This window comes from Alternaria ventricosa, assembly GCF_023758065.1.
Source record: "Alternaria ventricosa strain BMP 2768 chromosome Unknown scaffold_10, whole genome shotgun sequence".
Taxonomy (NCBI): Eukaryota; Fungi; Ascomycota; class Dothideomycetes; order Pleosporales; family Pleosporaceae; genus Alternaria; species Alternaria ventricosa.
This window is the reverse complement of record NW_026055690.1, coordinates 75500-103445: the sequence shown is the minus strand read 5'-3', so window position 1 is coordinate 103445 and position 27946 is coordinate 75500. Positions and strand designations below refer to the sequence as shown.

General features: G+C 53.6%; 12 protein-coding genes across 12 annotated transcripts; 5 read left to right on the top strand and 7 right to left on the bottom strand.

Moving 5' to 3' along the window:
- Positions 1-533: 533 nt before the first annotated feature.
- On the bottom strand, positions 534-4382 carry J4E93_006125 (uncharacterized protein; the record flags this gene model as incomplete). Its single annotated transcript, XM_049344043.1, has 4 exons — positions 534-704; positions 758-3507; positions 3557-4068; positions 4144-4382. The coding sequence occupies 4 exons, from the start codon at positions 4380-4382 to the stop codon at positions 534-536; spliced, it is 3672 nt and encodes a 1223-aa protein (XP_049198478.1).
- A 284-nt stretch (positions 4383-4666) lies between these two features.
- J4E93_006124 (uncharacterized protein) lies at positions 4667-6103 on the top strand (the record flags this gene model as incomplete). The annotated part of the gene is made up of 2 exons (XM_049344042.1): positions 4667-4910; positions 4974-6103. 2 exons carry the CDS (start codon positions 4667-4669, stop codon positions 6101-6103), a joined length of 1374 nt encoding a protein of 457 aa, XP_049198477.1.
- Positions 6104-6470: 367 nt separating this feature from the next.
- J4E93_006123 (uncharacterized protein) lies at positions 6471-8146 on the bottom strand (the record flags this gene model as incomplete). The annotated part of the gene is made up of 3 exons (XM_049344041.1): positions 6471-7300; positions 7351-7944; positions 7996-8146. The coding sequence occupies 3 exons, from the start codon at positions 8144-8146 to the stop codon at positions 6471-6473; spliced, it is 1575 nt and encodes a 524-aa protein (XP_049198476.1).
- Positions 8147-8530: 384 nt separating this feature from the next.
- Positions 8531-10627, top strand: J4E93_006122 (uncharacterized protein; the record flags this gene model as incomplete). The annotated part of the gene is made up of 2 exons (XM_049344040.1): positions 8531-9597; positions 9652-10627. The coding sequence occupies 2 exons, from the start codon at positions 8531-8533 to the stop codon at positions 10625-10627; spliced, it is 2043 nt and encodes a 680-aa protein (XP_049198475.1).
- A 64-nt stretch (positions 10628-10691) lies between these two features.
- J4E93_006121 (uncharacterized protein) lies at positions 10692-11796 on the bottom strand (the record flags this gene model as incomplete). The annotated part of the gene is made up of 3 exons (XM_049344039.1): positions 10692-11203; positions 11262-11443; positions 11504-11796. 3 exons carry the CDS (start codon positions 11794-11796, stop codon positions 10692-10694), a joined length of 987 nt encoding a protein of 328 aa, XP_049198474.1.
- A 470-nt stretch (positions 11797-12266) lies between these two features.
- J4E93_006120 (uncharacterized protein) lies at positions 12267-14150 on the top strand (the record flags this gene model as incomplete). The annotated part of the gene is made up of 3 exons (XM_049344038.1): positions 12267-12572; positions 12631-12842; positions 12893-14150. 3 exons carry the CDS (start codon positions 12267-12269, stop codon positions 14148-14150), a joined length of 1776 nt encoding a protein of 591 aa, XP_049198473.1.
- A 199-nt stretch (positions 14151-14349) lies between these two features.
- Positions 14350-16439, bottom strand: J4E93_006119 (uncharacterized protein; the record flags this gene model as incomplete). The annotated part of the gene is made up of 3 exons (XM_049344037.1): positions 14350-14498; positions 14584-15994; positions 16086-16439. The coding sequence occupies 3 exons, from the start codon at positions 16437-16439 to the stop codon at positions 14350-14352; spliced, it is 1914 nt and encodes a 637-aa protein (XP_049198472.1).
- A 203-nt stretch (positions 16440-16642) lies between these two features.
- Positions 16643-17348, top strand: NAA30 (N-alpha-acetyltransferase 30; the record flags this gene model as incomplete). The annotated part of the gene is made up of 2 exons (XM_049344036.1): positions 16643-16870; positions 16932-17348. 2 exons carry the CDS (start codon positions 16643-16645, stop codon positions 17346-17348), a joined length of 645 nt encoding a protein of 214 aa, XP_049198471.1.
- Positions 17349-17635: 287 nt separating this feature from the next.
- On the bottom strand, positions 17636-19043 carry J4E93_006117 (uncharacterized protein; the record flags this gene model as incomplete). Its single annotated transcript, XM_049344035.1, has 2 exons — positions 17636-18703; positions 18759-19043. The coding sequence occupies 2 exons, from the start codon at positions 19041-19043 to the stop codon at positions 17636-17638; spliced, it is 1353 nt and encodes a 450-aa protein (XP_049198470.1).
- A 515-nt stretch (positions 19044-19558) lies between these two features.
- J4E93_006116 (uncharacterized protein) lies at positions 19559-20469 on the bottom strand (the record flags this gene model as incomplete). Its single annotated transcript, XM_049344034.1, has 3 exons — positions 19559-19657; positions 19710-20093; positions 20146-20469. 3 exons carry the CDS (start codon positions 20467-20469, stop codon positions 19559-19561), a joined length of 807 nt encoding a protein of 268 aa, XP_049198469.1.
- Positions 20470-21531: 1062 nt separating this feature from the next.
- J4E93_006115 (uncharacterized protein) lies at positions 21532-22437 on the bottom strand (the record flags this gene model as incomplete). Its single annotated transcript, XM_049344033.1, has 1 exon — positions 21532-22437. One exon carries the CDS (start codon positions 22435-22437, stop codon positions 21532-21534), a length of 906 nt encoding a protein of 301 aa, XP_049198468.1.
- Positions 22438-23871: 1434 nt separating this feature from the next.
- On the top strand, positions 23872-27644 carry J4E93_006114 (uncharacterized protein; the record flags this gene model as incomplete). The annotated part of the gene is made up of 5 exons (XM_049344032.1): positions 23872-23948; positions 24003-24151; positions 24199-24228; positions 24332-27057; positions 27108-27644. 5 exons carry the CDS (start codon positions 23872-23874, stop codon positions 27642-27644), a joined length of 3519 nt encoding a protein of 1172 aa, XP_049198467.1.
- Positions 27645-27946: the final 302 nt, after the last annotated feature.

Genomic DNA, 27946 nt, shown 5'->3' with positions numbered 1-27946 from the left:
GCACCAGCGGCACTTTACCCACTTTTCTCCTTCTACTACTTTACTCAAGCAATGCCCATCCCGAGGCTCTCATCCAACCTCTATACCAACCATGCCACCAGAAGACTTTTTCCCCACTTCACCGACGCCTGGGCCCCTATTAACTTCCAATCTCCCTCGCGTAGTTGTCATCGTACGAAGAGCCTCATCGCGCGTAACCCGTTAGAGTCAGGCGCCCGATACGCCAAGAGCTTTTGGCAGGAAACTAGGACAAAATAGGGAAGATCCAGGGCATTAAGGCGTGCCAATTTAGACATACGGGAGATTTTCTGGACGGCTAACGGGAGGAAATACGAAGCTTGCTGCGCTGTGGCTGTGTTTTGAGGCACTGCATTTGTGGACTGGGAGCTTGTCATATACATGAATGATACCCTATGTAGTTCCAAACGCCAAAGCTTCTACCCCCAGATCCAACCCAACCCAGGGTATCATCGCGTTCATACAATCATAAAGAATTTCAGCAAGATACATGAAGATGAAGACGAATACGCAGCTCAAGCATTTGCTTGCACAACCTTGAAACCCTCCGAGACCATCTTCTGGATCTCTTCATCTTTGTGCTGGAGCTGGTTGAGTGCATATGCGACATCGTTCCACTGCCTCTCGTTCTCTGCTCTCGGTAGCCTGGATGCTAGCTTGGCTGCTAGCTGTCTGGCGTGTTTGTCCTGGTAATAATTAGTATCAAGTCTTCAGCGGTGTAAGACGAAGTGAAGCATACCTTCTCAATGAACCCAGCAAGGAACTTGACGATCCTCTTCAGTGCATCCTCGCTCAGTCCGGAATCAGCACTAAGTACACTGAACATATCGATGAACTGGTTGTACACGGCATTGTCCTTGGTCGACAACTCGGTGAAGAACATGCGGGCCATGTCTGCAATCTTCTTGTCGCTGTCTTCGAGACACTTGGCCATCTCGCCCAGCTGGCCCTTGACCTTGACCTGTCCGGCTAGAATCAAGAAGGTCAGGGTCATGAGACATGTTCGCTTGACGCTTGGGTCGCCATCGTTCAAACGGCGGTAGAGGAAGTCGGTGTTCTCGTCGATCAGATGGTTGAAGCAAACAGCCATATCGCCGAGTGCGACGACAAGGTTACTACGCACAACAGCGTCCTGGCTTCGTTCGAGGATGGTGAGCAACAGGCCAAGATTAGTCTCACAGTACTCTGAGCTGACACACATGAGCTTAGCTAAGCACAGTGCAGCTTGTGCTTGTAGCGTTGGGTGGTTATACGACGTGTTGTTGGCGCAAATGTCTGCTACGAGAGGTCCGAAGTTCGCGAGTAGAGATTGTGGACCGTATAGAAGTTCGCGTTCACGGACGTGTGCGATAGCTTCCGTGAAGTCGTCTTCGTTCGTACCCGCCATTAGATCCAGGTCGTCTTCTTCAGGCGCCGGTGTTGGCTCTTTGGTCGAACCCCGCTTCCGCCCTTTCTTGAGTGGTGTGGGACCTGAAGAAGACATAGATTTTCGAGGTGTCGGTGCCATCTTGTCTTTCTCAGCTTTGCGACGCTTGAATTCAAGCTCACAAAGCTCCAAGTGGACGATTTGTTTGATGGCAATGTGACCGACAACGAACAACAGCTGTGATAATGCAAGCGCTGAATTCTGCTTCTTTGGTTGTGGTTCCTCAATCGCAGGCGCGTCGGGCATCTCCTCATCTCCCTGATCGACCTCCATTGGTTCCGCGGCACTGGAACTCGATGTCGGCCGTGATTCAACTTTGGCCTGTCCCGCAAACACACGCTTTGTGACTTTGCGAATGATCTCGGAGCACAAGACGTCGGGATGTTTCGAGAGGACGTATATAGCACTGATGGCCTGCTCTGCAACACCAAACCATTCCTTGCTATCGGATGGCATCTCTGTGATGGCGGCCAGTCTGACAAGAACTGCGTGATCGTTTGGAAGCTTGACGGTCTGTACTGGCTTGTCGTTCGAGGCCTGTTTTCCAGGTGGTGGACTCATGCGGCGCAGAGCTATACAGGTGTATCGAGCCAGACCCAAATCGCGTCGTCCGAGCTCCCCGAGACCAATGCGCAGACAAACTTCCATCTCCTCGACGATGATCTGTGGAGCCGAGAGTGCGAGCATACCCAGGACAATGATCGCTCCACGTCGCTGGTTCTTGGAAATGTCTTTCTTCTGGTATCCATATATTTGCCAAAGCTTCTGGATGACCAATGCGTTGACTAGTCCCTGCTTCATCATGGTGCTGAGGAGCTGCTCGAGTGACGTGAGTTCAGCGGGGGTTGTGCCAAATGTCAGACTGATCATGTTCTTCGATATGTAGTTAGCAACTGCATTGGCATCAAAACCAGGTGGCGCGTCGAAGAAGAGGCCCTTGTAGCACTCCAACAGGTGCGTCTGAACACCCTTGCCTTCGTCGCTGTTGCCCTTGGTCCAGATAAGACGCAACATCCTCCGGATACCGAGCTTAGCATTCGCGATCTTGTACGCGTCGATCGTCACAAAGAAGTCCATGGCCTCGATGACTTCGCTCTTATTTTTGGATGACAGCAGTTGAGTGACCACCTCAGCGGCGTCGTTGAGGACTTCGATGAACTTGAGCGCTTCCATAAGATACTTGCGTACTGCCTGGAACTTCTCCAGTTCTTGCGCAGTCGCAGCGTCCCTCTGTGCCTTTGCAATTACAGCAGCTCTCTCTTCCTCGGACATCTCTGATGGATGTTGGGGTGCTTCATCGTTATCGGCCTGGGTTGCGTCTTGCAATAGAGTCTCGTCTACAGTCTGTTCACCAGGGGCACGCTCGCGTAGCTCTTCCGGGGGTTGTAAGGCGTCGATCTGAGCGTCGACATCGGCCAACCTCTGTTCCCAATCCTTCGTCGATAGCAATCCACCATCAAAGGTAGTGAAGGGATGGGTTGATATGAGCTTCGCGAGTAGCTTGACTGCGTTGCGACGTACGTTGCTGCTCTTGTCTTCTAGACTACGCGCAGCGAGTTCGGCGACCTTCTGCCTGCGCTTGGGGTATTTCTGCTCTAGATCTAACAGTTTGATATAGACTTGCATCACTCGAGCACGGCAGTAGGGGTTGATGTCCAGGAAGCGGTCCTGTAGTACGTCGAAGAAGATGCGAATTTGTTGCTTGTGTTGCTCGCTGCGGTCGTCCTGGCTCAGCTTGCTAAGCATGATGATCAAGTTTCCGCACACCTCAATAAGAGCGCAACGGAGGGTATATGACTCGCTGTCCAGTAGGTTGGCGAGCAATGTCATTTGGCGAATGACAAGATGCGGCGTGAGCTCTGAGATCTTGGTAAGAAACGTCGAGATGGACTTGGGCCCCTTCAGATCGGTAGAACTAAATTCTTTGCTGCTTATGTCCTTCAAGACGTCTTCGGTAAGCTGTGGATAGTCGAAAGCGTCGGCTAGTGTGAAGAGGAATTCGGCCATGGGCTCTGACAGATGCTCGAAGTATGTCAAGCTCTGGTTGATGGACGTCTGGGCAGCTGTTATAGGCGTTAGTACAGTCACTGATCTGAGTCTTCCTCTACCTACTGTAGGCATGTCCATGAGACTTGACGGCAAAACACAGAACCCTAAAGCAGTGACTCCGTATCGCGTTGTTCTTGACTCTTGCCTCATTCTCGAGGATGTGGTATACTGGCTTGGTGAAGAGGCCGATGAAGGTGTCTCGCTCCGAGGTGGTAACGAAGATTCGGCCCAGCTTGAGCCTCAGCACTTTGCTCATGCGGTCAAGAGCCGTCTCCAGTTGCGCTGAGGCATCCCAGACGACGTCTTTGCCGCCTCCCGCTTTCGTCTTTGTCGCCTTACCCCGCCACCGCGCTGCTGGCGCAGAAGCAGACTTCTCAAGGGCTCTTGTCTCGACGGCGGAGATGGTCCATCGGAGAAGGAAGCCATACATCTCCAGCAGGTTCTTGTGGTGTGGTATCGCATCCTGGTCTTCGGCTTCGAGGTCGGCGTGGATGATGTCGGTTTGCGTGGACAGCGCCGAGGAGATGAGGTCGAGGATCTTGCTGAGGATGGCTGGCGGTATTTGCGACGAGTGCCTAGATAGTCGGAACAGTTTAGAATTAGGTTCCGTGTCATATTGTTTTGTATCCTTTGGATATGCGGGGACGCACTTCAAGAGAAACTGCAGCGTGTCAAACACAGAGCTGCGAGTAATCGCATCTGGACTCTCTGCCACGGCATCAACCACAGGATTCAGCTCGCTGTTGATCAATCCGGGCGACGACAGCGATTCCGGCTCATCTTCGCAGTCTTGCAGCGCCTGCGGGGCCTCGGGGGTGGGTATCGCGGAGGGATCGCTGTCGAACAGCTTAACCGCCTCATTGATGTCAAAATCCACCCGGGCGTCCATGATGGTCAGAATCGCTCGAGGGAATCAGAAATCAGAAACAAGAAGCGACGAAATGAGCGTCAGGGTTAGGGTGGGGGTGTTTGCGCCGTGAAAGTTAAGATGCGGCCGCAACCGTCGCACATGCACCGACCCAGGAAGGCGCGTTGCAGCTGTTTGTTGGTGGTCCGAGCGTCTGCCATCAGTCTTCCCCTTCCAGTCTAGCGTGCCAGGGTCCAACGCGTCGGCCGCATACCGCGAAGAAGATTCACGCATCGTCCAACACAACATCACAAGCCACACACACCATGGCAAAGGCACGCACTTCACTGCGTCATGCAGAGGCAATTGACGTCCATGAGGACGAAATGGGAGAGGACCAGGCCGAAGAGACACAGGACGAAAGCATGAACCCGCTTGACGAAAGCGGGCGCACTGCCGATAGCAGCGACGAAGAAGTCGAAGATTCCGTTCAAGAAGACATGGCGCGCTTCGAGGAGACATTTGTCGGAATCAGCAAGCGGTTCCGACTGATTAACCGCATTGGAGAGGGTATGTTCTACATCATTGGCTTGCAGCATGCAGGGTCGCGGGCTGGACTCACGCTTTCCACAGGAACTTTCTCCACCGTCTACAAGGCTGAGGATCTCGAATACACCAAATACAACAACAAATGGGACATCGACGAGCAGGAGGAGGCTAAATCCCTCCCAGCACACAAGAGGCAACCCGCCAGAAAGCCCCACTACGTCGCTATCAAGAAGATCTACGTCACAAGCAGTCCGATACGCATCTTCAACGAGCTAGAACTGCTGTTCGATCTGAGGGATGCAGACTCAGTATGCCCGCTCATCACTGCCTTCCGACACCAGGACCAGGTCGTTGCTGTGTTGCCCTACTACCAGCACCGCGACTTCCGCGATTACTACCGCGACATGGGCATCTCCGACATGCGCTGTTATTTCAAGAGCCTGTTCACTGCACTCGCAGCGGTACACAAAAAAGGCATCATTCACCGCGACGTCAAACCTACCAACTTCCTCTACAATACCTCGCAGTCGCGCGGAGTCCTTGTCGATTTTGGCCTCGCCGAGCGAGAGGGTACAGACTGGCACACCTGCGCTTGCCACATGTCGGAGGAGGACCGACGATACAGGATATCACATAGCGTCTACGCGCAGACCCAGTCAGCAGGTCACACCGCTTCCGCATACCCCAAGAATGACACGCGCAACAGCCGTCGTGCCAACCGCGCAGGTACCCGTGGATTCCGTGCGCCTGAAGTACTACTCAAGTGCACACAGCAGACCTGTTCCATCGACGTCTGGAGTGTCGGCGTCATTCTGCTGACTATGCTCTCGAAGCGCTTCCCGTTCTTCCACAGTGCAGACGACATCGACGCGCTCCTCGAAATCACGACTATCTTCGGACGAAAGAAGATGCGAGAAACAGCCCTCCTACACGGCCAGGTATTCGAGACAAACGTACCCAGCTACAGCGAGGGCGGACACAGTCTGGAGAAGATCATACTCTGGTGCACAGGCCGTACAGGCGACAAGACACAACCAAAGAGGGAGCTGGATGAGGATGAGAAGGAGGCAGTCCAATTCTTGTACCGCCTACTGGAATGCAATCCTGCAAAGCGAATCACAGCAGAAGAAGCGCTCTACCACCCTTTCCTAGTGAACGCTTACGAAGGAAACGAGGTGGACGATGACATGAAGGAGGAGTTTGTAGAGGATTAACGCCATCAACCACGTCTATATGATGACGATGTATGAGTAATAGCATGGAAGGCGTATAACGGCATGGGCATAGTACAGGAGTTTTGGCCATTTACAGAGCGGCGACTCAATGAGTTATTGCGATACCCTTCCACACGGTCAAGAGCATGTTCAATATACTTTTGCTCCATAACGATCGTACATTAAGATCCATTTGAGTCGGTTTGATCTTGCACGATTGACTGCTAACTAAGCACAGAGCGATGCCATTGGGATAATTGCAGATTCATTCTCATTTCTCATAATCAAGAAGCAGCGCTGTTCACTCCAGGAACGCTAATACGTCCAAGACGACTTTAACCTCATCCCGAGAGTCGCAATTTGACGTCTACTCGTCCTGAGCACACTTCTGCGTCATACTGCGAATCTTCTCGCCAAACAGATAAACAAAGATGCCCAAGAACATCAGTGCGGCCACAATGCCGCCGCAGATATTAAACGCACCTTCATACCCGGCCTTCTCCACAAAAGCGATCGATCCGAATGAGATTCCAAAGCCAATGAAACCTCTGAGCGAGCAGATGAGCACAAGCGCCGCATCAATACGCTGAGGATAAGCATCCATGCAGTACACGAAACTGGAAACGACGATGCCGACGAAACCAAAGTACTCTACGTTTAGCGTGACGGCGATGCCAGCCCAGCTCCAGTTGTTGGGATTCTGTGCCGTCATGCCGTAGATGATGGTCGAGATGAGGATGGACGCCAACGGGATGATGAGAGCGAGGAGACGGTATTCCGGCTGACTCACACCATCATTCCTCTTACTCATCGTCTTGACGATCAAATCGCTCAGGGAACCGCAGAAGAGCGGGACTGCAACAGCTGTCGCGACCTGTCCTGCGAAAACATAGCCCAACATGTCGAAGTTCCAGAGATAAGGTGGTTGGACGAGGACACCGGCGAAGAGGGCGGACATGAGGACGTAGATGCCGAGGGCGGCGGAGTTGATGAGGATAAGCCAGAGGATGTTGGGGAACCAGATGATTTGGAACATTTGCTTCCAGCAGGAAATTGCTTCAGACCAGTGGGCATGGCCTTTCCAGGGAAGCATGTCTTTGACGAAGCTGCGGGGCGCGTAGTTGACAGTGTCGAGGGTCCGCTTGGTGTTGGTTGTGACGGGGACGAGGGTGCCGTCTTCGTCGATGCCTTGGCCGTCTGGGGCATGTTAGTACATGTGCTTGATAATGTGGTGTAGGTCGACTTACTCAGTGCCTCAAGCGTGCGCTCGTACTTTGTCTCGGCGACAAAAATGATGCTGAGAACTGCAATAGCTCCACTTAGACATCCAAACACACCGTACCACCACCTCCAGCCCAGATCGTTCGCGAGATACGAACTGGCTACGATGAGCGCGGCAGTACCAAGCGTCTGCAGCGCGCAGAACCACGCAATGACATGGCCTCTCTCGTGCAGGTAAAAAATCTCCTGCACAATGATGGGGCACAGCGCTTCAGCTTGGCCAGCGGCAATCGACATGACATCTCTGCCTGCGATGTGCGATTCCAGGCTTCCGCTGTAGGCGCACCAGAGACATCCGAAGGAGAGCACGATGGTCGACATGAGATAGACTGGTCGGCGGCCGATGGCATGGGCTACGGGGATCGCAAGGAGGTTACCAACGCCCATGTAGAAGGCTGGCCAGGTTGCGAGGTCGCTGGTCTTTGGGTCGCCGCCGTACGAGGCTTGTACGATGGGCAGAATGGCGGTGATACCGCTGGCCATTAGATTTCCGGTGGCAGCGTACAGGCCAACGATGATCAGAATGATGTACTTTTGCCATTTTGGAAGGTTCAATGGATCTATGTTCGTTAGAGATCTTTTTCTTACTGGGTTTGATGGGTTGAAGCTACCATTGGGATCTCTGCTTGGTGTTGGGATCAGCACAATGCCATCCTCGTCGTACAGCCTGATGGTGCCAACCACCGGCCTGGCAGCTTTCTTATGAGCATCGACTATCTCAATGTGAGCGCTGGCTTCGTTCTTGGAGTCGTGAGGCGCCATGATGGACAGCCGCTGATGCCTCGAAACAGAGAGGCATTCCCCAGATTTTGTACACCTCGAGCTCCGAAGTGGACGCAGCTACCAGCGCCATGGCATCTGCGTCGTGACTTGGAACAAGAGTCTCAGCGCAGTGCAACCCCGGACCTCGCCCGCACTGGGCCGCCCAGTCCAATAAGTATGCGAACGGATTGTGGAGGGAGCGCGGGCTAGGCCGATAATAGGTGTGGGGAAAGCCCGGCCCAGCTGCCTGGCAAGGGGGAACGGCATGGGGGACACGAGACGAGACATGCGGGGTACGCGTACTTACAGGCCTGGAGGATTTTGAGCCTCAAGCTCCTCGGCAAATGCTCACCACCCACACCACGTACGTCACCTTCACGCACCATGAGCGAAGCCGGCATCAAGACATCGCAGCGCGTGAGCCGCTCGTGCGTCGAGTGCAGCCGTCGCAAAATCCGCTGCGACAAGAAGTCCCCCTGCGCGCCCTGCGTGCGCCGCAACGCCGGAAACTCCTGCCGGCGGCCGATCGTCCGCGTCAGGGGACAGCTAACCGTCTACGCCGATTCCGATGCTGGCAGCGCCGACGACGTGCAACTCGAGGATCTGCTGCGCGAACGAGGCGCTTTGCGCGCCCAGATTGCTGAGCTCGAGACGGCTCTCGCGCTGTCTAAGCCGTGTGCTCATAGCCGGACCAGCGAATCTACCGACTATTCTGCCCCGTCGGCTTCCCTGGAGGACCTGATCCCGGCGTTTGAACAGTTTGATATCGGTATCACGACCAATGCTGCGCGCGAGGGTGGCGAGAAAGATCTCATAGATAGACTATACGAACCTGCTGCGGATCCCATCTATCTGCTTCTTCCCAGTAAAGACGCTAGTATCCAGCTCGTCACCTTCTCGCTGCAAACTCTGGGCTGGCTGCACTGCGCCGTGGATGCAGATGTGTTTTTCCGAGAGCATGAAGAGTTCTGGCAGAGTACGCAGCTCGGTGCTGGTATCGATCGCGCACGGAGACCTTGGCTGGTTGTCTACCTTGCTGTCCTGGCTGTGGGCATACTCTATTCCAATCCGGACGAAATTCCCGATGTTAACCAGTTGCCTCAACTTGGAATGCCATTGGACAACCCCGTCTCTATCGCAGTACATACGTCTCGTCTCTGGTACGAGGCTGCGCTGAAAGAGCTGGAGAGGTATGGGTTTGCTGGATCACCTTCTCTCCCTGTTGTTCAGGCTCTGTCAGTACTGACACTATGTCATTCCAACTTTGGAGAACACCAGCGAGAATGGCTCATTACCGGTTTTGCGACCAACATGGCCAGATGTCTGGATATGCACAAGCTAGGGAACGAAGTGAACATCTCCAAAGACCTATGCAAAAGACCGGAGTGGTCATCTCCTTCTCAGCGAGAAATGGGGCGTCGGTTATGGTGGGCTTGCGTTATCCGGGATTGGTAAGTACTGGTCACGTGCTCTTTGTCCCAATCGATCTGACTGACCTTCCTTAGGCTTGGAAGTTGGTCTCGACCGCCATCAATCTCACCCGCCAGCTTTTGCTGCCATGTATCGACCATTACCAGCCAAGACGACTACATACTACCCAGAGCGCCCATGGCTGATAGTCCTGCTTCTTTCGAATCTGGAAATTTGGCTACTCCTTCACCGGCTCATTACCATTCAATCATGTGCCGTGTCTCTTACATAGTCTACCTCTACATCAAAGCCAACACGCACCAGACGAATTTGAAGTTTATCAAAGCCATCGAGCAAGTTCAGACTCTCCGGCGAGACCTACCCCTGCATCTATCGCCAAACTTCCCAGCCAATGAAGACGATCGGATATGGGAGATGGAGTACCCCTGGATACCATTTCAGCGCTACCAAATCCACTACGTCCTTGATTTCATATTGCTGACTATCGCTCGCGTTTTGTTGCCGACGAACACAGATGAAGACCCGACGAACTCCAGGCAGCTTGCTCTTCAATCAGCCAACAATATTCTGAATTACTACGCTAAGCCTGCTCCAAGAGTGTACAGGCTAGTATGGGTTATATCTGCGTCAACTGTCGCAGCTGCTATATACGTGTCTTTAGACATGCTCGCAAACCCGCATGACTATCGAGGTGATGCTAAGCTTCGAATCATCAACCTTCTCCGAATGGCGTTCACTGAGCTGCGGAAGCACTCTGCCGTCGCCGTTCATGCTGCGAAGGGCTCGGCTGTCCTCGAGGGTCTCCTGCCCGTGCTAGAACGACACGATACAGAGCTTCCTGGAGCGCCACGTACGATACATGAGTTACTGCAGCAGCTGTCGATGGCCGATCACAGCCACACCAACGACCTATCCAACTCGGCTCCTCCGATGGACGGTTTTGCCCACCACGGCAACTACGAGAATATCGACATGTTCGATGGGATCGGCAACACACTCAATGCAACATACGGCTTCGACGACTGGGACGAAGTATTTGCTCAAATGTGAATGATTGCTACACAACGCTATACAAATTCATCTCTACCAAAAGAGGTCATACACTATGCCCTCCTCAATACGGCTTCACGCCCGCCAGCTTGAGCAGCTTATCAGTCAACTCCGGCTTCTCAAGCGGCTCCGTCCGCTCCCACGGATCAATCTCACCATCCACCTTGGCCTTCCCTTGCGAGTGGATGTTGATGTGTGGCCAATGTGTAGTCGCCTCCCACTTCTCGAAGATCTCCTTCTTCTTCTCCAGATCCTCCTTGGACGCCATGGCTGCCGGTGTGTAGCACGCATAGATGATGGTGCGGATGTTGTCTGTCTCGGGGTACACAGCGTAGTGCATCTGTCGCGAATCCCAAAGGATGAGATCGCCGGGCTCGGCGCAGACCTTGACCATCTTGCAGCCTTGGTCTTCGTACCACTTCACGTCTGTGTCTTGGAAGGGGTAGAAGTCGTAGTGGAGGGCGGCGAGGGGGCCCTTGGTTCGGTCCGGGGGGTGTTGTTTGAAGAACTTGTCGAAGAGCTTGGCTGAGCCTTCCATCACAACGAGTCCACCGTCTTTCGGACCGGCCTCGGAGACTGAGGGTGTGTCAGTAGGATGCTTTTGGATGATTAGAAGGAAGGAGTTTTGACGTACGGTTGATTATTCCCTGGACACAAGACAGGCCTTGTCGCTCGGGTGCTTGGTCGACGTGCGGCCACGGTTTGCTGCCAGCCATCTTGCCGGCATTTGGCAGTGTGAGGTTGATAGTGTCGTACGACACGATGAGCTCGTTTGTGTTCCACAACTTCTCAAAAGCAGCTAGAACACCTGGTTCCCTATTCGCAAAAGCATCAGCTACCGCGATCGACGCGTCTTTACTGGAGGGGTGTACTTACTGTCTTGCCTCCCAAACATACTTCTCATGTGCAGCGCAGTAGTTGAGGTACATTCCGTTCTTGAAGCTTTGGGGTAAATTCTCTTTGGTCCATGTCTCTGGCTTGTTGATATCGAAGTCGTTGGGAAAGGTACCAAGCCAGTCCATCATCTTGTTACGGTACTTCAGGGCTCGCTCCTTGGGCACTACGCCCTTGAGAACTACGTAGCCCTTCTCGTAGAAGTCATCTCGCCAGTCGCCATACTTTTGCTGAGCAGTGCTCGTGTTCTCGTTGTCGTCGAGGAAGGGCGCCATGTTCGCAATGTCTTGAAGTATTGAGTTTGAAGTAGAGTTTGAAATACCGAGTCGAGTAGGCAAGAAAGTCTTCCAGTGATATACTTCACACCCCTCTACAATCTTCTCGGTCACATTACCCCGGCTCGCCCGTCCACGGCCGCTCGATGCGGGGATAGACAAGCTTCGTTGTGGGGCGGACCCTGCGGCTCACGGCATCACGGTCGAGATCGGGCGAGCCTTAGCGTGCATGTGCATCTCGAAACACTCCACATGCCGACGCTACACCTTGGAAGCCGTGGAAAATATTCAAAAGGCAAGTCGCTCGGCAGAAACGTCGCGGCCGAGAACGGTCGGGCGGTGCTTCAGCGGTTCCCACGGGGTCCATCCGTTGACAGTATGGACTTTCAAAACCATGATGCAGCCTCCTTCTCATGTTGCTGCACGTTACTCGCAACAACTTTCTTATCCGTTCTTTTCATACCAGAACTATGCCTCTCGCTTTTCAGGTAGCCAATCTCGCTGTCAAGCCGCCCAAGGTGGGTGAGAATGGCTATCAAGGCTTCAACCCGCGCAAAGAGACTCTTCGCAAGGGGTACCAAAGCCGAGATGGCGCCCGCGCACTCTCTGAAGACATGATCGCTGAGCATGACGTCGCTGTCAAAGTCAGAGATGGGTGTACTTTGTACTGCGACATCTACCGGCCAGTCGGAAGCGATGGGAGCGAGAAAGTGCCTGCGATCGTGGCTTGGAGTCCTTTTGGCAAAAAGCATACGGGTATTGATATGATGTCCAAGGTTTGTGTTCACCGTACAGAACAATTTTCGGATATGAGCAAAAGTTAACATGGTACAGGTGAAATGGGGTTGCGGTGTACCGAAAGGTTGCCTTAGCGGTCTCGAGCGCTTCGAAGGACCAGATCCGGCGGCATACGTCCCTCGTGGGTATGCAGTCGTCAATGTGGATGCACGAGGTGCGGGAGACTCCGACGGAGATATTGTCATCATGGGAAAGCAGGAAGGTGAAGATGGGCATGACGTGATCGAAGAGCTCGCAAAGATGGACTGGCAAGTCTTCCATCGATCTATAAAACGACATGGATCTAACAATGATACAGGTGTAACGGCTCAATTGGACTGGCAGGCAACTCACATCTCGGCATCGTCCAATGGTTCATCGCCGCAACACAACCCCCCTCGCTCAAAGCCATCGCACCCTGGGAAGCCTGCGGCGACCTCTACCGCGAGCAATTCGTGCGCGGCGGAGCCTGGGACAACGGTCTTTTCGACTTCATAACCGAGCACGTAATCCGAGGCAAAAACGGCCTCGAAGACTTCAAAGAGATGTACCGCCGCTCCTCAACCATGAACCCATACTGGGCAGATAAACGCGCCGACATCGCCAGCATAAAGATACCTACATACATCGTCGCATCCTACTCCAGTTTCGTGCACACCATGGGCTCGATACGCGGCTGGATGCAAGTCGACACCAAAGATAAGTGGTTAAGATGGGACCCGTACCAAGAATGGTACGATCTCTGGGCGGTGCAGGAATCCATCGACGAACTCGCCTCCTTCTTCGACCGCTACTTAAAAGGCGAGAAGAATGACTGGGAAAAGACACCCCGCGTACGCATGTCCTCGCTCAACTACGGCGACAAAGAAGCCATCTACCCCATCGTCGAAGAAGACTTCCCCATCCCGCGAACAGACTACCGCACCCTGTTCCTCTCCGCCAACAACACGCTTTCCGCCACCGCACCAACCACCCCCAGTACCCTAACCTACAACTCCGAAAGCAACACTTCCCCCGTCTCCCACGCCGCCTTCACAATGACCTTCGACAAACACACCCGGCTCATGGGCCTACCTAAAGCCGTCCTCTACATGTCCTGCCCCGACTTCAACGACATGATCGTCTACGTCTTGATCCGCAAACTAGACAAAGACGGTAAGCCCATGATCGCCATCAACATCCCCTGGTCCGCTGCGCCATACAAGTCCGCGTCCGAAATCCCAGTCAAGGATTACTCGAATTTGATGGTATACTACGGGCCCACGGGCGTGCTGCGCGCTTCGCACCGGAAAATAGATCAAGCGCAGTCGATACATCCGCAGTATCCATTTCATACGCACGACGAGGTGCAGAAGGTCACGCCGGGCGAGGTGGTGAAGCTGGAGATAGGGCTGTGGGCTATGGGCGTTGATTTTGAGGCTGGAGAAGGCATTTCGGTGCAGGTTAGTGGTGAGTATCCGCTTGTGCAGGAGTTTGGTCCACGGAAGAAAGTGGAGCTTGAGGAGAGGAATAAGGGGGTTCATAACGTGCATGTGGGTGGGGAGTATCAGTCTCATGTTATCCTGCCGTTTGTGTAAGGAAGGGGTGTGAATAGAGGAAGCCTTTATCGGATCAGTATAATAATAGGCAATGAAAAACATACGCAAAGGAATTGTCGGTCTATGGTATCAATCGTAGCCTGAAAGCTCACCGTATGCTCGCTCTCTCGCCCTCACGAGTCGACATAATCATATACACACCCCGCGCCATCCCAAACATTCCAACCGACGCGTTACCCTAGTCTTCCTCCTCATAGATCTTGACCTTCTCAGCGTACTCCCTGATATTAGAATGGATGGTATCGTTAATCAACTCGCCCCTTCCACCCGCCACCTGCAGAATAAGATCGTTCAACGACATTCTGCCCAGTATGTCTACGTGATCCGCTATTGCGCATGCATCGTCAGCACATACTCACGAATCCTGAAATCTTCCAAGAAGTCGAGTAGGAAGGTAAGAGGAAAGACATACCAGTATTAGGTCCACCCCTAGGACTAAACCGATCAGGTTCATGCTTCATTTCAAACGTCGTTACCTTGACCCCCGCGGGGTTATACCTCTTCATCTTCCACCCCTTCGTACACATGTATCCACTGCTCAGAAGATTGACTGTGCCATCTCCCTCACCCATAACAACACCATGATCCACATTGCCCTCCTGTTCGGTAAACATCGTGTCGAGCGTGACATTCAATCCGGACAACGGATCGTCGTCACTGCGGTAATAATACGCACGCTCCGTATCCTTACCCACACCGTAAAAACAGTATATCTTTAGATTCGGAGCGAGTGGCAACCGGGTTTCGAGAGGGTTGACCCATTTAGCAGGCAGGAACTGGTTGTCTTCGACGTGCTTGGTGGTGTGGGCTACGCCATGGGAGTAGGAAGTTTGAATCATTTTCTTGAACCAGGGTTCTGTGTTGCGGAAAAGGAAGGGGAGGCTGTCGTCCACAGTAATGTTCTTCTGCGTCATGGTGCTGTTTGCGTTGCGGAATCGGATAAAAGGGCCAAACGTTACGTTTTGGCCTGGCAGGTCGTCGGGCGCACCGGTTTCGTCGCCCCAGACGGCGTTGCCGCCGAGGGGCAGCATGGAAGAGAGACCGGGCATTGCGCGGAAGATTTCTGCGCGTTCGTAACGTGACAAGAAGCGTTCGAGGCCGTAGACGGCGAAGGCGTTGAGTTGGGCTGTGTCTTTCATTTCGCCAGAGAGGACAGCGGGCATATCTTTTAGGGCGCCGAGCATGCAGCCGGAGATATTGATCCAGCTGTCGATGTATTCGTCGACCCAGTTTGGTCCGCCGTTGCCGTAACCTTCTGCTTCGACCCAGTGAAGGAAGTAGTAGAGGACCTGCGAGCCCATAGAATGTGAAAGGAGAACGACCTTCTTGTCCGACACGCGCACGGCGACTTCGATGTGCGACTTTAGACGCGTAAAGTACTGGTCGCGAATCTCGTAGTTCATGTACGACATGCGCCAGTCGTAAGCTGCCGTGAAGGCGTTCCCTGGATCATACCCGATGGTAGCGAGGTTCTCCAGAATCTTATTCCAAATCCAGTATCCTGTTATGAAGAAGTCGGCTGCGTCGAAGCCTTGAGCTGCTCGTAGCTTCACGCCCGGTGGATCGAGACCGCTGTCTTTGTCGAGCATGATGTGTCGTTTCCACTGCGCCTTGTCGAGGACGAGCGCGCGCATCATCGTCCACGACCCCCATAGTCTCTTGCGAAAGTATTGTCTTGACCCTTCCTCTGTACCCCAAGACTCAAGACCCGTGGAGATGACACCGGGTATCATGATAACGGGGTGTTTGGCTTTGATGCCTTGTTTCTGCGCGTGGAGCCCGACGGCGAAGGAATCGTAGTTTACGGCGTCTTTTTCTGATTTCTACTGAGTTGGGGCAGTCAGCCTCGATTCTTCTCGATGCGCAGGTTCTCCCTTTCAGTCCTCGTATGGAGGAAGCGAAAGTCGCGCGTACCTGCATCTGCTGCGCGCTCTTCACAAAGTTGTCTGGCAGCGCCTCCATGATGCTCTCCAAGTTGACGCCCTCCAAACTACTCAGATCAATCATGTCATTACTGCTCGCAAAGAAGCCCGCCAGCAACAACCCGAATATGCCTCCCAGACCAAACACCCAGAAGTTTCTCCGTTTCTTATGCTGCCCCCTCTTCTTGAGCGTCTGCAGCTGCTCCGCGGTAATCAGGCGCAAGTTCGCAGGGCGTTTGAATCTCCCATCCGGTCCGGGAGAAGGTTCGCGGGACAGTTCGGGCGTCGAGATCTCGCTGTCGTCGCCGCCGCCGCCACCGCCGAAGCGGCGTCTCAGGAAAGACATGAACGAAGCGTTGAAAGTTGTACGCGGGGTTGTACGAGGGAGCGGGAGCGCCTGCCACGAGATTGTTTTTGGTTATCGTCCCTCGGCATGTGACGGAATGATCGGCACAAGGATGCACGAGAAAGCACGTTCCTGACACAGCGGGCCAAGCCGGCCGCTATGAGGGGCTTCGCATACGCGCATCGCTCTCCTTCCTACGCGCCATGGCCAACAATGATGATGGCGACGTCACAGTTGATGCGTCGACGGCGACACCCTCGACCAAACAGCTGAGAGAGACCGACGACCTCCAATATGTCCAATACGAACCCTCGAAAGAAGAGCAATACCTCCCCGCCATCCGCCAACTAATCTCCAAAGACCTCTCCGAGCCATACAGTATCTATGTATACCGGTACTTCTTATACCAATGGGGTGATTTATGCTACATGGTATGGTACTTCCCCATCCTCCCCTCCCCCAAATTACACCCAACTAACCCCAACCCCGCAGGCCCTCTCCCCAACATCCACCCTCATCGGCGTCATAACCTGCAAACTCGAACCCCACCGCAGCGGCACCTACCGCGGCTACATCGCCATGCTCGCCACGCAAGAAGAGTACCGCGGCCGCGGCATAGCCACGCAACTCGTTCGCCTTGCCATCGATGCCATGACTGCGCGCGATGCCGACGAGATCGTCCTGGAGACCGAGGTGTCGAATACCGCGAGTTTGAAACTCTATGAGCGGCTGGGGTTTATACGGAGTAAGAGGCTGCATCGGTATTATTTGAATGGGAATGCGGCGTTTAGGTTGATATTGTATTTGAAGGAGGGGACCGCGTTGAAGAGACCCGAGCATGGGATGCATGGGGAGGGGGCTGGGGGGATGGAGATGAGGAGGGTGGATGAGGCGGAGCTGTATTCTTGAGGGAGGGGTGGAGATACTTGGACAGATATTCATTGGGATGGTTGAGGTGCGAAGTCGGCAGCCTTCAGTTGCACTGGCGGCTTTGGAGGAACAGGAAGACTCACGACAGCTGGATGTGGAATACCGCGGTAGTGCTCTCTAGGCTCCATGGAGGTCGAGATATCTGTACCAACCAGAGTACGCAATCCTCACGGAGACTACTAAACAGGACGTTGTAGATATGTGCAACGACGGATGCAACTAGTATGCTCATCTACGCGGTATCACGAAACATCTATCCGAATCCTCTACTTCTTCTCCTCCAAACTCAGCCCCTCAATAGCCTTATCCCCACCCTCAGTCCCAACATCAACCTTCGCCTTATCCTCACCCTCAACATGCCCATCAGGCTTGGCCTCCACATTCCTCTGCTTCGGATGGAAAGTACCCTTATTCTTAACCTTCTTCTCCTTCTTGACCACCGGCGGCGGTGGGTAAGCCTTCTGCTCGATATCCTTCCACTCCTGGTTGCCCTGGAACTCCTTCTGCACGGGCTCAAGAAGCGCGTTGAGCGCCTCCGTAACCGCGGGCTTGAGATCCTGGGGTGTGAGAATATCGGCTGCGTAGTCTTCTTGCATCTTCTTGATATCCGTGTAGGTGAGGGGTTCGGCGTCGCGCCGCTTTACGACGAATTTGGGCTCGCCGTAGTTGAGGTGGCTGGCGGGGAGGAGGACGTACTCGACGAAGCTGAGGACGCCGTTTTCTTCGACGATCTTGGGCGCTGCGTGCGCTTTCTTGAGCTTGCGCTTTACGACGTCGGCGTCGTCTAGGACATCGATCTTGGAGTCGGGGTCGGATGAGCTCATCTTGCCTCCCTGCAGACCGGGAACCATGGGGTTCATCAAGTGGGCACGCTCCTTGTAGCCGATCTTGGGGAGTACGTCTTTTGCGAGCGCGAAGATCTTGCGTTGGTCTACGCCTCCGAATTGGACGTCGACGTCGAGGTACTGCTCGTCGAGGGCCTGCATCAGTGGGTAGATGAGGCCGCTCAAGGGCGCGTTCTCGGTTTGCTTGACGACTTCTGCGCCGGCCTTCTTTGCTGCTGCCTCGCTTGTTATACTCGCTAGTCTCAGCAGATCCATGGTGTAGTCCGAGTTCAACTCATAGCTCGATCCCAGTACGAACTCTAGCTTGTCGATTGGCACCTTGACGGCCTTGAGCAGTGCGGTGATGGTGTAGCGGTAGTATTCTGCGCGGAACTTGACGAGCTCGATGGGCGCTTTGAGGTTGTCGAGGAAGCCGTGGATGTCTGCGAGCAGGATCTTTACGTGGCAGCCTGCAGCGAGGAATTGCGCGAGCTTGAGGATAGGTACGAACTACAGCATACATCGTCAGCATTGCACGCGACCGTGTCTCGCGATGTAAACATACGTAACCGCAATGTGGCCGTCCTGTTGTCGCAGTACCCCAGTAAACCTTCAAGTGTCCTTGCTTCTTCAGCGCCTCGTCCATGATCTCTGGGTTCAAGACCTCGGCCAGGTTGACCTTGATGAGCGCCATCTTCTCTTCCTCGGACATGTTCGCGCCGGGGTTGACGAAGGAAGCTGCCTGGGCTTTTTGTAATCTTGACTTTGCATCCTTGAGTTGTGTCTGCGCCTCTTCGATTCTCTTCTCAATGTCCGCGATCTCCTGCTGGATTGCCGCGGGGTCTGCCATTGTGTCGGCCGTGGTGGGGTACGAGGGGCAGCTGGTGTGCCAATTGAGTTGAGACTGAAGGGAGAGTGATGGAGTGGTTTCGAGGAAAGAGGAGTGGGTAAGAACAGCGATTTAGGGCTGTCGTTATCAAGCTCAGTCGAAGCGGGTGGGTTATTGGTGTGTCTTGCGCCCTGCGCCCAACTGGATGAGTCGTTGCGGGGCCGCGAACAGTCACCAAAATAACATTTCCAGGGTCCAGTTGCTGTGCCACATGTGTGGCTGCCAACACTCACGCGTGACAAAATGCAGTAGCTAGTAAACAAGTGTTTTCTATTCGCTTGTATAATGAGTGTACATCTAAACAATCGACAAATCCAAGGTAAATGCACAAAGAAGTAAAACCAATAACTAATGCCCACCAATCGCTCAAAGAATCTGAATCGCGCCGTCGCTATGTATGCTGCACTCAAAGATGTCGTCCCGTCATATTAAATCCTACCAGATCTGCTCAACGTGTTATTACTTCCCTGGTGGATTTACTGTCCACACTTTGCCATGCAAGCTCTAGCATCACGGGCCAGGTTGGCAGGAAGTGAAGCACCGAACTCGTCGATGTTCTTGCTATTGATTTGACCCTTGCATTCATGTTAGCACAAACCCCACACCATTCTGACATATTGAACATACTGGGAAACCAAGAGTAGCATCAACAACCTCCGAGTTGAGCGCAAAGAAGTTCTGCGCAATCTGGCTCGTACCAGGGTCCTCAGAGTTGAGGGCCGCCACAAAAGTCGCCGGCTTGCAGTTGTTGTTGAACTGGTAGTGGATGGAGCCTTGAGGAAAGACTGTAGCCTCGAAGGCGTTGAGGTAGCCTGCGACTTCTGGGTTCTGCTTGGGTCCGACGAGGGCGTTTTCTAGGACGAAACCGAACTCCATCTTCTCGCCTTCGACAAGGGTGAGCATCTCCGTAGCGCGAGGGTGGACGTGGGGCGTGTTGATGCCGCAGGGCTCGAGGAAACCGACGGTGGTGGAGATGCCGAGACCGGTTAGGATGGGGAAGTTTCCAATGTTCTGGGGAGGGGATTAGTATAAGGTTTGTCACTTGAGGGAACGAAAGACTTACGGCTGCAACTGCGACACCGCCCTCTGCGCCAGGAGCTGGCTTTGCATTCCTGTCGAAAGTGAAGACGGTCGCCTTGCGGAGGTCGTCTCCTTTCAGGAGCTCAGGACCTTCAGGACCTTCTCCCACAGTCAAAAGCCTTTGGAAACGCTTGATGGCTGTAGGAGCAGTCAGGAGGTCATCGAAGATGTCAGGCGTTGAAACAGGTGCTGCCGGGGCAGCAGGAGTGGAAGTAGCGTTGTCCTGTCTCGCATGAATATGCTGAGGAAGGGCTTGAACGGCACCGAGAGCGAGCGAAGCGACGACGATGTTGGTGATGGTGAACATGATTACTGATTAAGAAGCGAAGGCTTGAATAGACAGTAAAGAAACAAGGAGATAATGGAAAGTAAAGAGGAAAAGTTGAGATGGTAGTATGAGTTTCTTGTTTGTGTGTAAGGAGATGATTCTCCAACGGGGTGTTCTACACTGCTTTACTTATACCTCCATTGTTCTCATCCGTCTTACCAGCACCATCAGCTGTTCTGGACGGAAGTCACGATTCCGGAGGGCTGTACAGTACGGTGTTGACGCTTGCCGACTAATTGTGTGCGCTCTTCAGCGAGGGATGCGATATGCTTAGACATCCTGGGGTCAAGAATAATCATTGGCTGGCATCGGGAGTCGGTGCGACTATGTCTGGCGGTCCGTCAGCCTTACAGCGGGAGTGCTGATGGGGCGTGGATCTTGTGGGGGCGGTGTATTTCGGCGTCACGGCATCGCTTGCACGAAATAGATAGAACAAAGGATGGAAATTACTTCCTGACGCTTGCGCTGATGAAGCTGAAACGTCTAGCGAGGTTGACCGTGCGAAGGGATGGTGTTGCGTGTGCAATCTACCGGTAAACGATCACATAGTGAGGCTAGCCTTGGGGTAGTCTCGCGCGAGATGAGTTGCATTCTGTGACTGCGGTCATTTGACTAGGCGCAAATAACGGAACGGCGAGTATCCGCGTCCTTTGAGAATGCGCGTTGCCTGATAGTTGGCGGTGCGTGGATTTAGTCGCGTGCGGATGGTCGTCAGCTTCCGCCGTTGACGCCTGCTCAGGTGGGCCGTCTGTTTACCTAAGGATGGCTAAGTTTAGCCCGCACTGACTCGCGAGACCAACGCGTCTCTAAGAACAAACTGCAACAAAGCCAGAGCTTAGACGCAGGTGAATTTGAAATTCGCATCTAGACCATGTCTCACGGTCTGGCGGATGCTGAGCAATGTGCAGGTAAAAACAGATGCATTCAGAAAATAGTACGCTACGCTAAATCAAACAATCGACAGCAAGCGTGTCGCTCGTGAACGCAATGAGCTAAGAGAACAGCCGTAAGGTCATGGCAATGGCCTCTAAGATTCGTCAATCATAATTCTGACACCTGGTCAGACTCAAACTCCATGTCCATCATGTTGTGCCCTCCCCAGAACGGCAGCTCGTCTAGAGTGAAGGCGTCATCACTAGGGATAGATGGCGGTCCCTTGGAGTGTAGCACCCTTCCTTCGTCAGGTTCCTCAACCTCCGCAATGTTATTCGTGTTCGAGAAACCACGGTCTTCGAAGATCAGTGAGCCTCTTCTAGGCCCTCGGACGCGACGGCGCAGTCGGCGAGCGTTCTGGTCCCTGTCATCGAGAGGGTCATCGTCGGAGTAACTGCTGTCTCCTTCCACGCTCTGGCTGTGGCTGCGCTTGAAGATGCCTGCACTCCATCGTTTCTTCTTCTTCAGGTAAATGCGCTCCCTTTCCTCGTCTTCTGAAGTGTCTTCTTCGAGCTGTAGCTCGTTCATTCTGGCGAATATCGCTGCCTTTGTGCCGCTCCTTTCGCTCCTTGCATCTTCGCAATGGTCTGGTCGCACTACCTCTACGTCACAGTCGTAGCCTGGATCGCTGTCCAGTTCTTCGAGTACGAATTGGGCTTTTTCTACCCGACGCATCGGTATCTCCTCTTCTTGTTCACTTTCTTGATCCGATTCGCAATCCTCCTCAGAGTCGGTCTCGTACTCAGATCCCTCCAACGTTGTTGCCGGATAAGCCCTGTCGGACTCTGACGACAGACGCGAAGATGCCGGGCACGATTGCGGGCGTGTGAAGCTGAAGTGATAGTCGTGTCCGGTCGGTTCAATGTATTCCAGTGGAGGTGTCTGGATGAAGTTGCTTACGCGCCGATGTACTGGAGAGGTTTGGAATTTTGGTGGCGGGAAGCGACTAATGGTATGAGGAGTCGGCGTCATGGGTGGTGATTGCGGATGGCCGTTGAGCGCAGCGGCTGGCATTTCGTGGTGTGTTGCCATGGCCAGGAGGGTGTCGTGGTGGTTTGACGGGAAAGTTGCGTCAGGCTTGCTTGCAGCCAATTGCGATCGCGTACGTATCGATGATCTTTTCAGGAATTTATGCTGACTTCTTAAGGGATCAAAGTCCGACAGGCGTGTCTAATCTTTGAAATACGGAAGAGGAGTTGCGTCGACTGTATCATTCTGGAGGTGGCCCGGGAGTGTTTTACTGGGATATCTGAGCGGCGAGCTCGAGCGGAGAGGTGGAGAGTTTTGACAAGTCGAACCCTGCAACGCCTTGGCTTATCGTGCAGGTAGAATTGGAGTACTATAGGCAGCAATGCAGGCAGCGTAGCTCGCAGATCGGTAACAGCCACAAAGTGCAGGTCAGCTCGGATGCGATGCGTCTGTGGTGATCGAATGGGAACGTTAAAGGGGAAGAAGAGTACTGGAGGAGGTATGAATTCCCTGCAGAGACAGAAATGTGTGCGGGCTGTCGCCAATTATCACCTGCGTTTCAGCGATGAGCTGGCCGGCCACGGAGCGGGTCTGCAGCATTGCTGCCCTTTGCATGCGCAGCATCGGTTTCCTCCATGACTCCGATGCTGCGTGTTTGCGAACGATTAGTCGCAACAGAGACTCGGGCAATCTACCTTGCGTCAGACAGGATGGATGCCCAATGAGGTCAGCGAGCAAAATTGTCCTGCACAGGGCGGGTAGGTAGGGTTGGCACTACGATGCCAGCTGGCACACGGAGTCGCATTGGTGAGTTCTGCGGGGCATCGTTGCAGGACGCCAGACCAGGGGAGCCGAGCCACGCAGCGGCGGCGAAATTGAGATGAGGCAGCGTCAAGAAGTGAGGCTCTGCCTTATGGCAACTAGTGTGGGAACTCGAGGTTCGCTTGAAATTGAAACAGGCCCCGAGCGCTTCAGACGGAGTTGAGGCGATGTCTGGCAGATCTCACGTGACCTTGGTGGGGAAAGCGCGCTAGAGACCAAGACGGCTAGGCGGTTAATCCGAATGTTGCGTGGCATATCGAACATTAGCAAGAGCAGCTCACGCAGGCAGCAATACCAAAGATAATAGTCAACACCGTGTTTCTTTCTCCTTACCTTATACCCGTATCCCTTCGCGCTCGCTGTCTCTTGCATTGAGGCCACTCTAGACGACCGTGAAGCTGCGGCTTCGTCCCCAATTCCGCCATGGCCTCCTCTCCCTCGATGTTGACCAAGGCAAGCAGCTCTCATCTATGCGACCGTGTAGCTAGCTAATTCTGGGCAGTTTGAGTCCAAGTCTTCGCGTGCCAAAGGCATTGCCTTTCACCCCAAGAGGTAGCTCATACCTTTACCACGCGGCTCCCTTCCCCGCTGACCGCTTCCAGGCCATGGATCCTTGTGTCGCTACACTCGTCGACCATCCAGCTATGGGACTACCGCATGGGTACCCTTATAGATCGCTTCGAAGAACACGACGGGCCGGTCCGCGGCGTTGACTTCCACAAGACCCAGCCATTGTGAGCATCCCGTGGACACCTTGGGAGGGTCAGCAACATACTGAGACTGCACAGATTCGTGTCTGGTGGCGACGATTACAAGATCAAGGTCTGGTCATACCAGACTCGGCGATGTCTCTTCACGTTGAACGGCCACTTGGACTATGTCCGCACAGTCTTCTTCCACCACGAGCTGCCATGGATATTGAGTAGTTCCGACGACCGTAAGCGCATGCTATGGGTTCGATGTGCAATGACTAACGCAAACCAGAGACCATTCGTATATGGAATTGGCAGAACCGTAAGTGACATCCTCAATTGCTGTTTGGTACACAACTAACGTTCATAGGATCACTAAGTAAGTTCGTCGCAAGCCTCGCAAAGACACACCTAACCCTCCGAAGTATGTACTATGACCGGTCACAACCATTACACCATGTGCGCGCAATTCCACCCGAAGGAAGACCTTATCGTTTCCGCCTCGCTCGATCAGTCGGTTCGCGTTTGGGATATCTCTGGACTGAGGAAGAAGCACTCGGCACCGCAAGCTATGTCATTCGAGGACCAGATGGCACGCGCGAACCAGAACCAGGCGGATATGTTCGGAAACACCGATGCTGTTGTCAAGTTCGTTCTTGAAGGCCACGACCGAGGTGTGAACTGGGTCGCATTCCACCCTACGCTCCCATTGATCGTCTCCGCTGGTGACGATCGCCTCGTCAAGCTGTGGAGGATGTCGGAAACAAAGGCATGGGAAGTCGATACTTGCCGAGGGCACTTCCAGAACGCGTCTGCGTGTCTGTTCCACCCACACCAGGACTTGATTCTGTCCGTTGGAGAAGACAAGACGATTCGCGTATGGGATCTCAACAGGCGTACATCTGTTCAGTCCTTCAAGCGCGAAAACGACCGCTTCTGGGTCATCGCAGCCCATCCTGAGATCAACCTGTTCGCTGCCGGTCACGACAACGGTGTCATGGTATTCAAACTGGAACGCGAGCGGCCCGCGTCCGCCGTCTACCAGAACAACCTCTTCTACATAACCAAAGAGAAGCACGTACGGTCTTACGACTTCCAGAAGAACATCGAGTCCCCATCGATGCTGTCTCTCAAGAAGCTGGGAAGCGCCTGGGTACCTCCGCGAACACTGTCCTACAACCCTGCCGAACGCTCAATCTTGGTCACATCTCCAGCTGACAGCGGAACATATGAGCTGATCAGCCTTCCCCGCGACGCTTCAGGAGCGGTAGAACCGACCGACACCAAGCGAGGATCTGGTAACTCGGCTGTATTCGTGGCTAGGAATCGATTTGCGGTCTTCAACCAGTCTAACCAACAGATCGACATCAAGGATCTCAGCAACTCCACTACCAAGACCATCAAACCCCCGCACGGAACTACCGACATCTACTTCGGCGGCACCGGTAACTTGCTCTTGATCACTCCTACGTCGGTTGTTCTCTACGACATCCAGGCCAAGAAGAATCTTGCTGAGCTCTCTGTCAACGGCGTCAAGTACGTCGTCTGGTCATCAGATGGACTGCACGTCGCATTACTGAGCAAACACAATGTGACCATTGCGAACAAGAACCTGGAGCAAGTCAGCACTCTGCACGAGACTATCCGAATCAAGAGTGCAATTTTCGACGACACGGGTGTTCTTCTCTACTCCACGTTGAACCATATCAAATACAGTCTGATGAACGGCGACAATGGTATTGTGCGCACGCTGGAGCAAACAGTATACCTTGTGAGGGTCAAGGGTCGCAACGTATACTGCTTAGACCGTGCTGCGAAGCCCAAGATTCTCCAAATCGACCCCACCGAATATCGATTCAAGCTCGCCCTTGTCAAGCGCAACTACGACGAAATGCTCAACATCATCAAGACTTCAAGTCTGGTTGGACAGAGCATCATCTCCTACCTACAGAAGAAGGGCTATCCCGAGATTGCTCTTCAATTCGTGCAGGATCCTCAGACACGCTTCGAGCTTGCTATCGAATGCGGTAATCTAGAGGTTGCAGTTGAGATGGCTAAGCAGCTCGACCGACCAAAGCTCTGGCAACGGCTGAGCACCGAAGCTCTAGCACACGGCAACCACCAAACCGTAGAGATGACCTACCAGAAGCTGCGCAACTTCGACAAGCTATCATTCCTATACCTCACGACTGGAGATCAGGACAAGTTAAAGCGCATGGCTAAGATCGCAGAGCACCGCGGTGACATGACAGCACGATTTCAGAACGCGCTTTATCTGGGAGACGTACAAAACCGGATAGAGATGTTCCAGGAGCTCGATCTATATCCCCTCGCGTATGCCACTGCCAAGGCACAAGGTCTCGACGAACAGGCACAGTCGATACTGGAAGCTGCCGGTGTATCGGAGGAACAGATTAACCTTCCCTCAATAGGTGCCCCTTCGGCGCCTGCTAAGCCTATCGTGCCGACCCACAAAGCCAACTGGCCAACGCACGCAGCTTCTTCGACGGTATTTGAAAAGGCTCTCCAAGGCGAAGTTGAAGGCATTGGATCCGAAGAGCCAACAGCAAATGGCTTTGGCGACGAGGATCTTATGGGCGACGCCGAGCCTACCCGTGCGGCTGCTGAACTTGGAGGTGGCGAGGACGACGATATCGGTGGCTGGGACATGGGTGATGATGGCGATGTGGAGGCAGACGACGACTTCGTTGAGGTCGAGGGCGCTGATGCTGGTGCAGGAAGCAGCGAAGCTGATTTCTGGGCACGCAACTCACCTTTGGCGGCGGATCACATTGCTGCAGGATCATTCGATACTGCCATGCAGTTACTCAACCGACAGGTTGGTGCTGTCAACTTCGCTCCTCTTGAAGAGCGCTTCCAGGAGATCTACCAAGCCACCCGAACTTACTTGCCAGCGACACCAAACATGCCTTCGCTGGTCAACTACGTACGGAGAACGGTGGACGAGACGGACTCGCGCAAGATCCTGCCCATCATCCCACGCGATTTGGAGTCGATATTATCAACTGACTTGACCACTGGCAAGCAGTTCTTGCAAAAGAACAAATTGGAAGAGGGTGTTGCAGTCCTCAAGAGCCTGTTGCAGCTCATCATGGTCAACGTCGTCTCTTCCCAAGCTGAGTTTTCTGATGTAAGTTTCACAGACATACAACCAGCCAACGCATACTAACATTGACGTAGGCTAAGAAGGCAATTAACACGGCCACGCAATATATCCTTGCTATGTCCATCGAATTGGAGCGTCGCAAACTGCTCAATGGCGCTACCGACATCTCCGCCCTCTCCGACGCGGACAAGAAGCGCGCCCTCGAACTCTCTGCCTACTTCACCGTCCCCGACCTTGAGGGTCCCCATAACTCGATCCCGCTCTCAGCAGCCATGATGTTTGCCCACAAGAACAAGCAGCTCAACACGGCGCTGAACTTTGCAAACGCTTTGCTCGACCGCACCGGCAATGCCAAGATGAAGGAGCAGGCTAACCGCGTCAAGACGGTCGCCGAGAGAAACCCCAGCGACGTCATCGAGATTGATTTTGATCAATTCGCCGACTTTGACATCTGCGCAGCTAGCTTCACACCCATCTACAGCGGCATGCCCTCGGTTACCAGCCCGTACAGCGGAGCCAAGTATCACGCCAGGTACAAGGGCACTGTTTGCAGGATCGACGGCATCACACAGATCGGTGCGCCGGCCAGTGGTTTGAGGTTGGTGGGTTAGATTGGTTGGAAGTAAGAGATCAGCGCTTGGAGGCTAGGTAGCATTGCAGGATCGGTTGAAAAGGTGTATGCTTAGCGTGTTCACATGCTCTTTTTACGAATTTCGATGTTGCCCGTGAGTTGGACAAGACTACAAGTCTTAACACTGAGAAGTGTAGAGTAACGTGGTTTGATGAAATACATGCAGATTTTAAACCTGAACACGGCGCTCAACATGCAATGACAAAGTGCCGTACTAAGATACCTGAGCCTTTCATCCATATGGATGCATCACAAGCAAGAAAAGTGCACAAACAGGTCTTT